At 43.6% G+C, this 13,362-nt stretch overlaps 1 protein-coding gene across 1 annotated transcript in view; it reads right to left on the minus strand.

Moving 5' to 3' along the window:
- The window catches only part of AMMECR1 (AMMECR nuclear protein 1), a 117,000-nt gene extending 106,611 nt beyond the window's left edge, over nucleotides 1-10,389 (minus strand). The window contains exon 1 of the mRNA XM_031944894.1: nucleotides 9,842-10,389. Coding sequence (XP_031800754.1) covers nucleotides 9,842-10,389 — 548 coding nt within the window. The remainder of the gene's footprint in view (nucleotides 1-9,841) is intronic.
- Nucleotides 10,390-13,362: the final 2,973 nt, after the last annotated feature.

Raw genomic sequence — 13,362 nt, forward strand, 5'->3', positions numbered from 1 at the left:
ACCAATGTGAAGGGTAAGGGAGAAAAGAAAACCCATTGGGTAGTGGACTCAAGCCTCACAGTCCAATGAAAAACAGTAAGAGATTTAGAGCCAGAACTAAGTGAGTCCCAGCTCTGCCATTTACCTAAGTGACTTTTGACAGGTCACCTAATTTTTTCTGGCATCAGTTTCTTCACCTCTAAAATGAAGGCCTAGATGATCTTTAAAATCCCTTCAAGTTCTAAACCTTCGAAACTCCAAGAACCCAGGTCCTCGTCCCATCTCTAGCACTTCTTAGGTAGATGACCTCGACTAAGTCTCTTCCCCCTCTCTGAGTTTTGTTTCATCATCAGTAAAACAAAATGAATGGACAAAATTACAGAATTGGAGTCAGAAGGCCCCTCAGAGGCCACTTGATCCAGCCCATTAAGAGAACAAGCAGACAAATCGTGGTCCAATTTTTGCTCATAGATTTCTAATGAGGAGGAGAATCCACTACTCCCCAGGCCCTCAAGCAAAGGCTCCTTACAGCTTTAACACTCCATGATCTGACTCTTCTAATTACATTGGTTACTAAACACCACACAATGCTCCACTGCTCACCCACTTCCCTAAAAGATTCCCAGATTGTACCAAGTGTAAATTTGGTGATGTATTTTGCCCTTTTGGCTTACCATGTCCACTTAAACATACTTGCAGCCATCTTAGAGACATACATGCAAGTTGCAAGTCACCACAAACAGTTTTCTGACTGGGGTTTCCAAGGGGCAAAGGACCTCAAACGATTACTAGGAACTAAAAATCAAAGAAATGCTGGGGAATGAACTTAAAGGCAATGTGAGACATGAAGGTATGATTCATACAAGAGGGTAGCCTCTCTCGGAACCAACACAGAAAGGTCAGAGAAAGCCTTCTCACTATACAAAACAGTAAGCCCAGAAATTGAAGAAAAGAAATAGCTATGAATGATAAGGAAAGCTACAAAGTCAAAGGAGCTGGAAGTGATGCTATTTAGATCAAGTGCCTCATTTCCCCCATCTCATATTTGACAAGCAATCACCCTGATGAATTACTGGTCCCAAGGAGCTGGGTACCACCCTCCCCAAAGCAGTCCATTTCATCTTCAGAAAGCTCTGCTGAGAAGGAAATCCTTCCATATACTAAGCTCAAATCTGTCTCTCATTAACTTCTATTTGGTCTACCCACTTGAGTTTCACAAAGTAAGGTTAATCCCAATTTCATATGTCAGAACATATGTCAGACATATTTCATGTGTCAGAACTCTAAAATCTATGAAGCAGAAAACTATGGTCCGAAGTCTAATCTGCTGCAGGTTAAACAACTCCCTTAAACCGCTATCTATGACTTGGTTTGGGTTTGGTGTCCCTATCACCATCCTCTGGCCACCTGTCAAGTCGCTATTAAAATTCAATACCCAGAACGCAATATGATGTTCTAGGTCTGGTCAGTGCAAATCACAACACTATTGACTCCTTCAAGTCAAACACTAGATCTCAATCCAGTCAACAAACTATTTGCTAGGAAGGCTATAGGGTTTCCTAGCAAAACAATGGTTCCGATAAGTCAACTATGATGCTGACACCCAACACAATGTCTGGCACACAGTAGGTGGTTAAAAATGTTCATTGGTTGGAAAGGACACTGAACTTCAAGAATGAGGAAGAAATAAGGAATGGACCTGGGATTTCATTGGTGTAAGCAACTCCCAGGTGAAGAAATTTCCTCTACCAATGCAGGGTGGCAGTTTCTCTGCAATTTATAATCTTGGAGAGTTCTCTGGAGCACCAAGAGGTGAAGTGATTTGCCATGGGACACACAGTCAAAGAGGGTCAGAGACAGACCTTGACTTCAGGGCTTCCTGGCCAGTCCCTCTAATCCACTATACCTGTGGACCAGGTTGTAACCCCAGATACACACTAGTTATGCTATTCTAGACAAGTCTCTTCACCTCTAAGCCAGTTTTCTCATCTGTGAAATGAGAATAATCAGCATTTATAGATAGTCTTTCATTTTAACCTCTTAATAACCCTGAGAGATTAATACAACTTTTGTCCCCACTTTTAGATAAGGAAATTAGGTTTCCAGAGATCAGTGAGTTACTTATGGTAAAACAACTACTGAGCATCAGAGCTGAAATTTGAACAAAGGTCTTTCTGACCAAATCCAGCACTCAATCCACTATTCCACCTAGCTACCTTAGAGTTGTGAGGAAAGGGAAGGAGAAGGGAACAGGCATTCATGTAAGACCTATGTACCGGGGATCATGCTTTTACAAATACTATCTCACTTGATTCATACAACAACGCTAGGAGGTAGGTGTTCTTATTATCCTCACTTAACAACTGAGGAAACAGACCTAAACACAAATTAAGTGACTTGCCCCAGAATCACATAGCTCGTGTCTGTGGCTAGATTTAAACTCAGTTCTTCCTCACTTCAGGCCTGGAGCTCTATCCACTATACCACAGCTGCCTTTTGAAAGCATTTTGAAAACTATAAAGTGCTATAAAAATAGACATGATGCAGAGCTTATACTTAACCCTACCCCACTCACCTAACCCCATCTGTAATTTTGGTTTTGCCTTACTGAACTGATAACCATTTATCATTATCAAACTCAGTGTGGAGAAAAAAGGTTATCTGTTTGGTTCCTGATACCATTATCCAATGAATTAGCTATCCCTTTCTGGTTCATGTCATTTGCAAATGTGATCAGCACACCATCCCTCTTTTCAGCCTAAGTTGTTAAAAAAAAAAAAAAAATCTGAACAGGCCAGGACTGAAGACAAAGCTCTGTGATTCTACTCCACCACCCAAGACTTCCAGACTAACATTAATCTGAGTTATGATGGCTCACCCAGTTAGGAATCTTCCCTAATGGTACTGCTATCCAGCTGACATTTTCCCATCTTGCTCACCAAGTTCAACGTCTCAATGAAATCAGTGGTCAGTCTATCTATGTAGTCACATTCTGAGTCTTTTCCAGGGCCTCCCACATAAATATTCCAGAAGAGGCTGTCCACCTAATGCAGTAGGGGCCTTCCTCTAACTTCCTCCTTAGAAGAATATGAAGGTGGCTATCCTTTCAGCTCACACTCTCACTACACTCCTGCTCACACCCATCATGCATGTCCCCATTGCCCTTTGCCCTCGACCACAATGGTATTAAATAAAAAATTCAACAACTGGAAATTCAACAAATCCTTCTGAAGAATCTGCTATATACAAGAAGCTGTCATGTGCTTAATGACACAAGTGAGAAGATGCGATTGCTATCTTCGAGGAGCTTGTGGAGGAAATAAGGCAGAACACAGAAAGTTATAAAGTGCTACTATACACCAAGCCACAGCAAGATAACATCTGCATGGAGACTAATAAGGCAAGGCTTTGTGAAAGACATGATATTTGAGCTGGGTCTTAGATGTATGAGAAAAGTTGTGCTTTCGAAAGGTGAAACTGGCAATGATGTGGAAAACTGATTTGTCATGAATCCATACTGGCGTCCTTTCTAAAGTATTACACCTGCCTGTTTATGAAAAATCCCTAGAATCTTTCCAGGGATCAACTTCAAATCCACTAATCTACAGTTTATAGAATCCAAACTTTCTTGCCCCTTTAAGAAAAGAGTCACCTCCAGCTCTCTCATTCTCTACAATCCTCCAAAGATTTATCAACAGCACCCCACATCTGCATGTACAAATTCTGCTGTTATCCTTTAAAGTATGTAATCTGGGCTAGAGCCTTGAACTCATTTGAAGGAGCTAGCTGTTTTCTTACTCTATCATAATCTACACTGGCTTTTGACTCCCTCTTAATAGTTCTGGTCTACCTTTTCTGGGCTAAAGATCATTCTCAACAAAAAAAGATAGAATTTTTATTCAATTTCCCATTTTTCTTCTATCAGTTAACTGTACACTACCAAGCTCAAACAATACTTCTCTTTTTTGTCCCTTGTACATAGATTAAAAAAGTCTTCTGCCTGTCTCGGGCTTGAGCCTTCCCTTCACTATTCTTACAAGTCTGTGCTATTTTCCTATAGTCTTCCTTAAGAATTTAATGATTTATATTGTATCTAGGATATACTGCGACATATTCAACATATATAGGACTGCTTGCCATCTAGGGGAGGGGGTGGAGGGAGAGAGGGGAAAAATCGGAAAAGTGAGTGCAAGGGATAATGTTGTAAAAAAAATTACCCTGGCATGGGTTCTGTCAAATAAAAAGTTATTATAATAAAAAAAATCTAATGATTTTTGTTTTAGTAAACTGATATAAAGAAGTATCTTTAAATTAACTGCTAGGTTGGTAGATTTAATATACTAAGCTTTTATTTAGAAATTTATAGTTCCAGAGTTGGAATCTCGGCAAAGAAAGTTGCCTTCATTATTTTGAAATTCAAAAACAGCAACCCCCAATTCATCTACAAACATGATTTTCTATCATTGGCAAGCACTAGATACTGTCATCATCCCAAACTTGCAGCAAAAGCACCTTTCAGAATAACTAAGTCCCAAAGTGCTGAAACTACAAGACAAACACTAAGAAATGACACCTTTATTGAAGATCCACCAAGGGCTGAATCTGTGTAGAAACTCGAGTTCTTCTAAGGTGAAGACTACTGGAATGTGCTAAAGTGGAAGTACAAGTTCCATTTCATTACATTAGTATAGTTTGCTAACTTTAAGTCCTACTGGTCAGCAGTAGCTATGGGGTCAAAGACTAGTCATGACAGTGCCACTGCAACCTGGTCTTTACAATGGTACAATGTCCGTTGGGTCACAGGCTTTCTGAACATCCTGAAGAGGAAAACAGACCTCTCCTCTTGGATACTTCCCTGAAAGTATCAGCTGAACAAGAAAAAACAGAGTACCAGGAAATGTTCATACACCCCCGAATAGTCAGCTAGGTTGTAGAGTGGATGGAGCACTGAACTAGGAGTCAAGAAGACCCAAGTTCAAATCTAGCCCATATGACTCTGGGCAAATCACTTAATCTCTTTCAACTTCAGTTTCCCCAACTGTAAAGTGGGGATAATTATAGTACAATGAGTATAAAATGGGATAACATTTGTAAAGCATTTTGCAAACCTTAAAGTGAGATCACCTAAGTGATTATATATATATTGAGTCTATTATTGAGTCTAACCCCACCTCACCTTACAGAACTGGAAGTCCAGGATTGTTAAGTGACTTGCCCAGAGTCATATAATCAATACAAATCAGGGGCAAAATTTGAACTTCCCGACTTTGAGACCAGCTCTCTAGCCATTTTCAGCAGCCTAGATGGTGCAGTGAATAGAGTGCTGGGCCTGGGATAGACAAGACTCGAGTTCAAATCCAAACCTACTTACTAGATGGGTGATCCTGGCCAAGTCACTTGATTTCTGTCTCCATTTTGTGAACTATAAAATGGAGGGAAATAGCAGCTTCCTCAGGGCTGTTTCAAGGATCGAATGAGATAATATGCATGACGCATTTAGCAGTGTCAGCCTGGCACATAAGTAGATGATGAATAAATGTTTATTCCTCCTTGTTCCTCCTTCCTAATATGTTTCAGAATATGATAGCTAAAGGAGGCCTTCATGTAGAAGAAAATACCTGTTTTTTTCCTTCCTCCAAAATCCTCTGCTTTTCCTACTGTGTTAACACTAGTCTGAAGATTTTAATACTTCACGAGCATTACAGATGTGGACCATTTATTTGGGAAGTTTTAAAAACATGGAGAACTTCCTTGCCAGTGCCAGAGTTGAATAGAGTTAAAATATTAATCGCGTGCAAGTCCAATGCTCCTAACTCAAAAACTGCACGTTTTGATCATTCACTGTATGGGCAGAGTTCCTTTTGGTCCAGTTAAAGACTTTCCACTGCTGTTCACTTGAGTTCTGCATTATTGCCTGGTGTTACCATCTGCCTGGTGAAGTCTAATGATTAAATTAGACACTGTAGGAATATTTGCACATTTCCCAAGCGAGATCATGACATTCGAAAAGATGGCAAGAGTGCCAAAGCTGATCAAGGAATACAGATTCGTAAATAACATATGCTTCACCAACTCTGCTGTAATGGAGAAAGCGCTGGAGATGGAGTCAGGGGACCCGAGTTTGAATTCTGACCAGCCTAAGGTCACGAGGCTAATCACAGCTCTTCTGGTCCCCTGCTGCCTCTTCTGTAAAATAATGGGATTGGACTAGATCTCTAAGATCCTTTTCCAGTTTATAATCCAATGATCTCCCTGACAATCAGTTCAAATATATGTTTAGCTTTGCAAACATTAAAGTACTACGTAAACATTAGTTGTTATGATTATTACATATGGAGTACCTACAAAGTCTTAATGTAGTTTTAAGCTAGGAGTGTCATTGTAGAAGTAGGAAGAAAGAGACTAGGAGACTAGTTGCTAAGTCCAGATCTGCCACAAACACCTTAAATAAGCTTCTCTCCCTCTTAGAGGCTCAGTTTCTTCAGCTGTAAAGCAAATAGGACAAACTAGATGACCTTGGTTTAAAAAAAATAATGATAATGTTCCCTTCTACACACTTCCACGAGTCTGCAATCACAGCAAGCCTCCCACTCCAACTCTACAGTTTCCTTGAACTCTATACACATACTTTGTGGGATGCCTAGTGGGACATTAAGGCTTCAGTCTTCTTAAACCATGAGGTTCGCTATTAGGTCAAATTGTTTCTCCATCACTATACCCAATCTGCCACAATGCCAATCTATTAAAGACTATGACTTGCTTTTGGGATATGGAAGCATTTTATGAGTGTTGTTTTAATTATTCAAATACATCCACTGACTAAAGGGAGTATTTCCAACTGTGTAAGCAGTTGAAAATCATAATGGGTTACAAAATCTTGAAAAACAATCCTGAAAGTTCAACTTTGTTTAAAAAAACAAAACAAAAACAAAGTCCTTATCGTAGGATATATTGCTCTAGAGTTACCAGGTATTTTGCCATCCTAGACAAATAGAGGTGGATTGGTATGTCCTTTCATTTCTATGTTGATTCGAACCACCCCGGTGAACGAAAAATTTATCTGCCGGACCGAGTGAGGTAATGCGAACCAACCATTTGCATGTTAAAAAATAAAATTCCCAAGTCTCCCATACAAACACCTATTCTGCATATTAAGAGAGTAGCACACGTTGACTGACATCCCTTGGACAAGTTTTGCCTGCTGCGGAGGTGCTTAGCCACTGTCATCATACTTGGTAATGACAATGGCGCTACCTCACTTGTACAGACAAGCAGTAATCGACATCAGCACCAAAGGTTCTTGTCTATTACTACTAGACAGAAATAACCACCAAGACCTGAAATGAGTGGTTCCTTTGAAACTAACAACCCCACCCTAAACTGGAGGCACAGCCTGAACCTGATTAATTCAGCACCTCCAACTCAAAAGGGGGTGGGGTGGGGTGGAGGGGGCCTTATCAATTTCTCACATCCACTTACATACATCCTTGGGAGGGAAAGAGTGGGGGGAGGGATTGGCCACCAGCCACAATACATAAGCTCCTAGAGAACGAGGCTTAAGTTTTTTTATAGCACCCAACATACTGTCACGTACCTAAGTACACAAGACTATTGATGACTAGAAGCACATACAACATTGTACAAAGTGGGCTCTGGATTACTGAGAAACCTTTGAGGTTGATTTTCCACAATTCAATACTTCTTTCCTTTTTCCTGAAACCTCCACTGAACATTTCAAAATTTAGTTAAGTAAACTGAATTTCTATTGTAGTCTCCTTCCTGCTTAAGTGAATTTCATTCTCCCTTTCTTAAGACTGAACTTTTTATTCAATGTACAGAGTAGATGAAATCACACCACATTGTTGCACTTAACGATTATTAAATGAGCACGACCGCTCTTCCAGAATCATAAGAACGCATCCACAATGGGCAAAAGCGGGGCTCATTCTAATTCATCGCTCAATTCCACTTACATCCGTATTGAAATCCCAGAAAAAGAAGAGGTAGCAGGAAAGAGGCAGAATCTGGGAAGTGTGACCTTAGTAGCCTCTGTCAAATAACATTTGTAAAGGCATTTCTTGAAAGGATGAAGCAGTCCTACTGCACTCTTCCTTTTGAAATTCAAGTTGGACTCTGTTTTGCAACTTCACTAAGTGTATGTTGGAAAGTGTAACCTCTGCTTTGGAATAATGGAACCAAAATGATAAAACGATGTGCCAAAATTCATTTGGTAGCTCAAGAACTAGAGCTAATTTTTGCAGCCTCATAACTGGCTCCAATGTCTCACAGACATCAAAGACCACAGAAAAATTACAAATAACTAACTCGGTTCAGCTACATTTACTGAATTAATTTTCCTTAAAGTGGTCTTCTAAAAGACGCATTTTAAAAAAATGAAATTGGTTCAATAAAGGCTTTGTAGTTGGGATGTAAATTTCTAGAATTAAATACATTAAAATTTATAAAGAAATGATATTTAATCTGTTTATTCAAGTGTCAGCTTGGATGCTGTTGCATGTGAACTGATGCCCAAAGATGACTAAAAGTCTGAAAGCAAATGGAAACAGACCACAGAAAAGTCATGCAAAATGAAACACACATTTTAAATATCAAAGCCAAATAAAACAAACAATAAGTTTGTAATTTCCATGACCTTTATTGGGATTTCTACTTTACATATGAATTTAACATTTGTTCATATTTATGTAGAAATTTTTCCATCATTGACTTAAGCCCTCCGATGCCCTGAATTGAAAAAGGGCAGTATTAAAAGGACACCAATTCACATAGTTTTCATGGAGGGAAGGAGAGGGCGAAGGGGGGAAAGGGGGCGCTACCTGGCTTAGCCAGAGAAAGGTATGACTTCAACTGAATGGTGTTCTATAGCCTCTTCTTGGCAGCTGACTGCTAAATATAAAAACCAACTATCCCCTTTCTTGCCTGCCCTTCTGCTCTTGACATTTGTTGAACACTGTCAGAAACAAAAAGTCTTTTGAAATTTAAACAGAGTCCCACATCTCCCATCAACCGTCTCCCCCACAAAAGTGGGAATATTCCGGCCCCCCTCAATCCTCTGCTTCCTCCCAACGAAACAGCACTAGTCTCATGCCTGCCTTCAAAAGTAAAATTGACTTATTCATTGGTCGCAGACGCCGATAACAAGAAGCTATCACAGGAGTGTAAAATAAGCGAGTATGAGGGGGGAAAGCAAAAGAAAAACCAAAAAACCCAGCCACACACAAAAGTTTTCAGAAGCCCTATACATTTACTGCAGGCGATCCGCCACAGAACGTTGAGATAATTTTCAAATCACCGAGTCTACGTTCTTTTTTTTTTTTTTTTTTTTAAACGCTTACTTTGGAAATGAAGGCTCGAACGGGGCAGGGAAATGAGGAGAAACGTGGATTCCTTCATTCTCTGGACGGGAAAGACAAGAGGGGAGCAGAGTCCGGGGACATTAAGGAGGAAAAATAACGACACACGCGCAGGAGCCGTGGGGAGCGCGGGTCAGTCCCCCGGCAGCCCAGGGGAGCGCGGGGGGGGGGGGGACGAGGTGGGAAGCTTTCGGCCAAGTCGGCAGCCCGGGGGGCCCAAAAGTCACCGGCGGCGGAGCCGAAGTGGCACGAGGAGCGATGGTTACCCGGACACATACAATGAATGGGTGACCAGTTGGCCATGTGCGGAGGGCAGGGGCGCCCGGTGGGGCTCAGAGGGGTGGCAGGTGGCAAAAGTACGGAGGGGGCAGGTGGGGAAGTCGGGGCGCCGCCTGAGGAGGGGGCTCGGAGAAAAGGGAGATGCGCGCTGGGGGGTCGAAGGGAGTAGCTCCCGACCAACGGTCTGGAACCCGGAGGGCGGTACTCACTAGGGTTCGTTGGTGAAGCGGGGGGCCCGGGGCTGCTGGTAGCCGTTCAGGTGACAGTAGAGCACGTCGAAGCAGAAGCAGCACATCTCCGGAGACACGACCATCTTCCGGGCGCCGCCGCCGCCGCCGGGCGCGGGGGCCGCCAGCGGTTGAGGCTGCGGCGGTGGCGGCTGCGGCGGGGCAGCCGCGGGGGGGGCGGCGGCGGCCGGGAGCAGGCTCCCCCCGCCGCAGCCCGAGGGCGCCGACAAGGGAATCCCCCCCACGCTGCTGCCGCCGCCGCCGCCGCCGCCGCCGCCGCTTGTGAACCCGTTGAGCCGGGCGCCTGCGCCCCCCAGCCCGAGCTCCCTGGCCCGGCCCTGGCCCTCGCTGTTGCCGCCACCGCCACCGCCGCACGGGGGGTGCGGGCCGGCCGTACAAGACGAAGAAGAAGACGAGGAGGCGGCCGCCGAGCCGGACGGGGGCGAACTGGACAGTTTCTGCTTCTTCACCCCGCAGCAGCCCGCCGCCATCTTGGAACAGCCTCCCCCCGCGCACCGCTTCTTACCCATCGTGCGCAACCCCGAAGCTAGGGAACGCGCACGCTAGATCTTGCGCGCGCACGCGCGCTCCCGCCCGCGAGCCGGCCGCTCGGATTCGAATGGGTGGAGCGCGCCGCCGCTGCTTCCCAAGCCCAGCCTCCCGCTCCCACTCGGACTTGGGCCCCGACTAGCTTTGACTCCCACTCCCTTTCTGGGACTCACTCAGTGCTCACACCTTCCTTTTCCCCAGGGCCCCTTCGCCTTCCGAACCCATTTCATCACCTCTTCTTAGAAGTCCCAGAAGCATGACGATCCTCGCTCTAGAGCTGGCGGGGGGCCTCAGAGGTCAACTCCTCTAAAGCCCTCATTTTACAGATGGGGAAACTGAGGCCCATCGAGGGGAAGGTGACATAGGATTTGAACCCAGGCCCTCTCCAAATCTGATGTTCTTGCCACTGCACCACATTACTTGCAAAATAATCCCGAAAGTAAAGCAATGGATGGAGCAAGGATTAAAGTGGTTGGGGATTGGAGCAATTTTTTTTGCCGACTTCCCTGATCCCATCTCCAATTTCTGATCCTGGGTCGGTAAATGTCAGTTTCCGACAAACCAATTCCTCGATTTTTTTTTTCTATCGAGTGCAATAAACTGAACGTGTGCATCCAATTTGTTCATTGTGGTAAAATGTATTGGGGACCTTTGGCTACTCTCTATTGGGATCATCTTGAAATTGCTCTGGGTCTCTGGAAAGAGAATTCTTCTAGAGATCCCAAGAAGCACGTTAACACCTCATCTGCACATTAGGACACTAACACTGATGCTCTGCCTTGCACTGCTTCAGACACTGACGGGACATGTGACTGATGCTGGGAATATCACTTTAGTTTTCCAAGCCTTCAACTTCTCTTGGACAAAATGGGTATAAAAGCACCTACTTCACCAGCTTGTCATAGGATCAAATGGGAAAATGTGAGCAAATGTGTTATAAACTTGAAGCAGCTATATACATGTGAACCACAATTTGCAATCAATCAATCAGTAATTCAAATCAACAAATATTAACTACTTATTGTACAAAGCGCCGTTGTGCAAGGGAGATACATTAAATGACAGCCTCTGTCTTCAATGAACTCACAATCTAGTGGGTGAGTGGGGATGAGATAGAAACAAAAAAAATATATTAAAACTGTGATTAGTGTGTCAAAGAACTCAAACCAGAAGGGATCAGAAATTGGAGGAGGGAGAACTCACTTCTACCTGGGGGGCGGGGAGGGGAATGGAAATAAAGGAAAGTTAGGTTTATGGAGAAAAGGTGGCCCCTTGGTCTTGAGGAGCTTTTTCTACCTTTCAAATGCTCAATCTCGAAGCATTTGTTAAAGTATGTATGTTCCAAGTTCTGGACTAGACATTGGGAATACAGACAAAAGTAAAACAAGTAGGTCTTTCAAATGAGGAAATAGTTAGATGCACAATGATGGCAGAAGGAATGATAAAATCAAGGAGCACCTAGTAGTCTAGTAGGCCGAAGCGTGAAATTGGCTGGATGGAAAGCTTGCTGCCAAATAGAACAAGGAGAGCACTGAATACTGGTTAAGAAGCGATGTCTCCTTGTAATTTACTCTTTCTGCTGTGTAGTCAAGAAGCTCTTCTTTTGGGGAAGGTTAAAACAAAGTTCCCCCAAGTTTAGTCTGTAAGTGACTTTAGTCCATGTGAAAGTGAAAATAAAATATGTTGACAAATCCCAGGAAGCCAGCCCTGGAGAGTCACTCCATCTAAGTAAAGATAAAAGGGCACAAGGCCATTGACTGCCTTTCGGGACATGTAGCAAAAGGGAGAGAAATGGTGCTCAAGAGAAGTTACAGGTGAGGAAGGGTTCGATAGTTGCTCCATTGGCTGTTTAAACTGAGCAGAAAATCATTAGAAACAAACACCTTCCCTACCACTGCAGGGTTGAATTTTGACTTTAACTTAGGAAAGCCAGTCAGAACTAAGGTTCAAGTTTACTCTCTGCCACATCCTGACTGTGTGAATACTCTCAGCACTGTAGGCAACCCTAGTCTCTCTAAGCTTTCTGGAGAATAAAAGTTGAAGAGAAGATGGAGATCTGCACTGATAGAGGAACTTTCCTCACCTGGGAGGAATGATGTCATAGGAGGTCCAGTCCTCATCTCTTTAAGCTGTCCTTGCAGCTCCCAGTTTGCATGAACTCATGCTCTGAGAAAAACTGAGCCCGGGATTCAAATGAGGTGTGAGAGCATTGCTTGCGTGTTGGGGGCTGGCGGGAGATTCCAGGCAGTTGACTCTTTCAGAAGAAATGCATACCTAGGAATGCAAGGACTACTGCCTCTTAAATCTTCACATTATTTCACAAGAGTAGGTAGGGGGTGTAAGTCTCTTGTCTGCTGACCAAGTTCTAAATCAAGGCATTTGCATTCTGCTCTGCTAACTGCCCCCTGCAGTGGCTGCCATCTGTGGTATCCGACCTAGGCAGATCTACAGAACTGATGAGTTGAAAGGGACCTGGGTGGGCACCAAGTCCAAAAAGAATCTCCCCACCCCTCCCAACATCCTCAAAGAGCACGAGGCCTTTGCTTGAACTCATCCACTCTAGCTCTGAGACTAGCCTCCACTTCGGGACAGTTCTAATCGTTGTTGTTTGAGTCTGTCCGTCCATGTTTTTGTGTTGTTCAGTCACATCCGACTCTGTTTTAAGGTTTTCTTGGCCAAGATACTGCAGTGGTTTGCCATTTCCTTCTGCACTTCGTTTTCACAAATGAGGAAAGTGAGACAAATAGAGTGAAGTGACTTGCCCAGGATCACACAGCTAATGACTGAGGCCACATTTGAATTCAGATCTTCCCGACTCCAGGACTGATACTCTATTCATTGAGTCACCTAGCTGCCCAGCAAACCTCAGTTAGCCTTTTTTGGATCTTCCATCCATTGTTCCTGGCTTTGTCCTCCGGGGCCATAGAAAACAATTCTAAATCTCTCTCCCCAAT

The sequence above is a fragment of the Sarcophilus harrisii genome, chromosome X, assembly GCF_902635505.1.
Source record: "Sarcophilus harrisii chromosome X, mSarHar1.11, whole genome shotgun sequence".
NCBI lineage: Eukaryota > Metazoa > Chordata > Mammalia > Dasyuromorphia > Dasyuridae > Sarcophilus > Sarcophilus harrisii.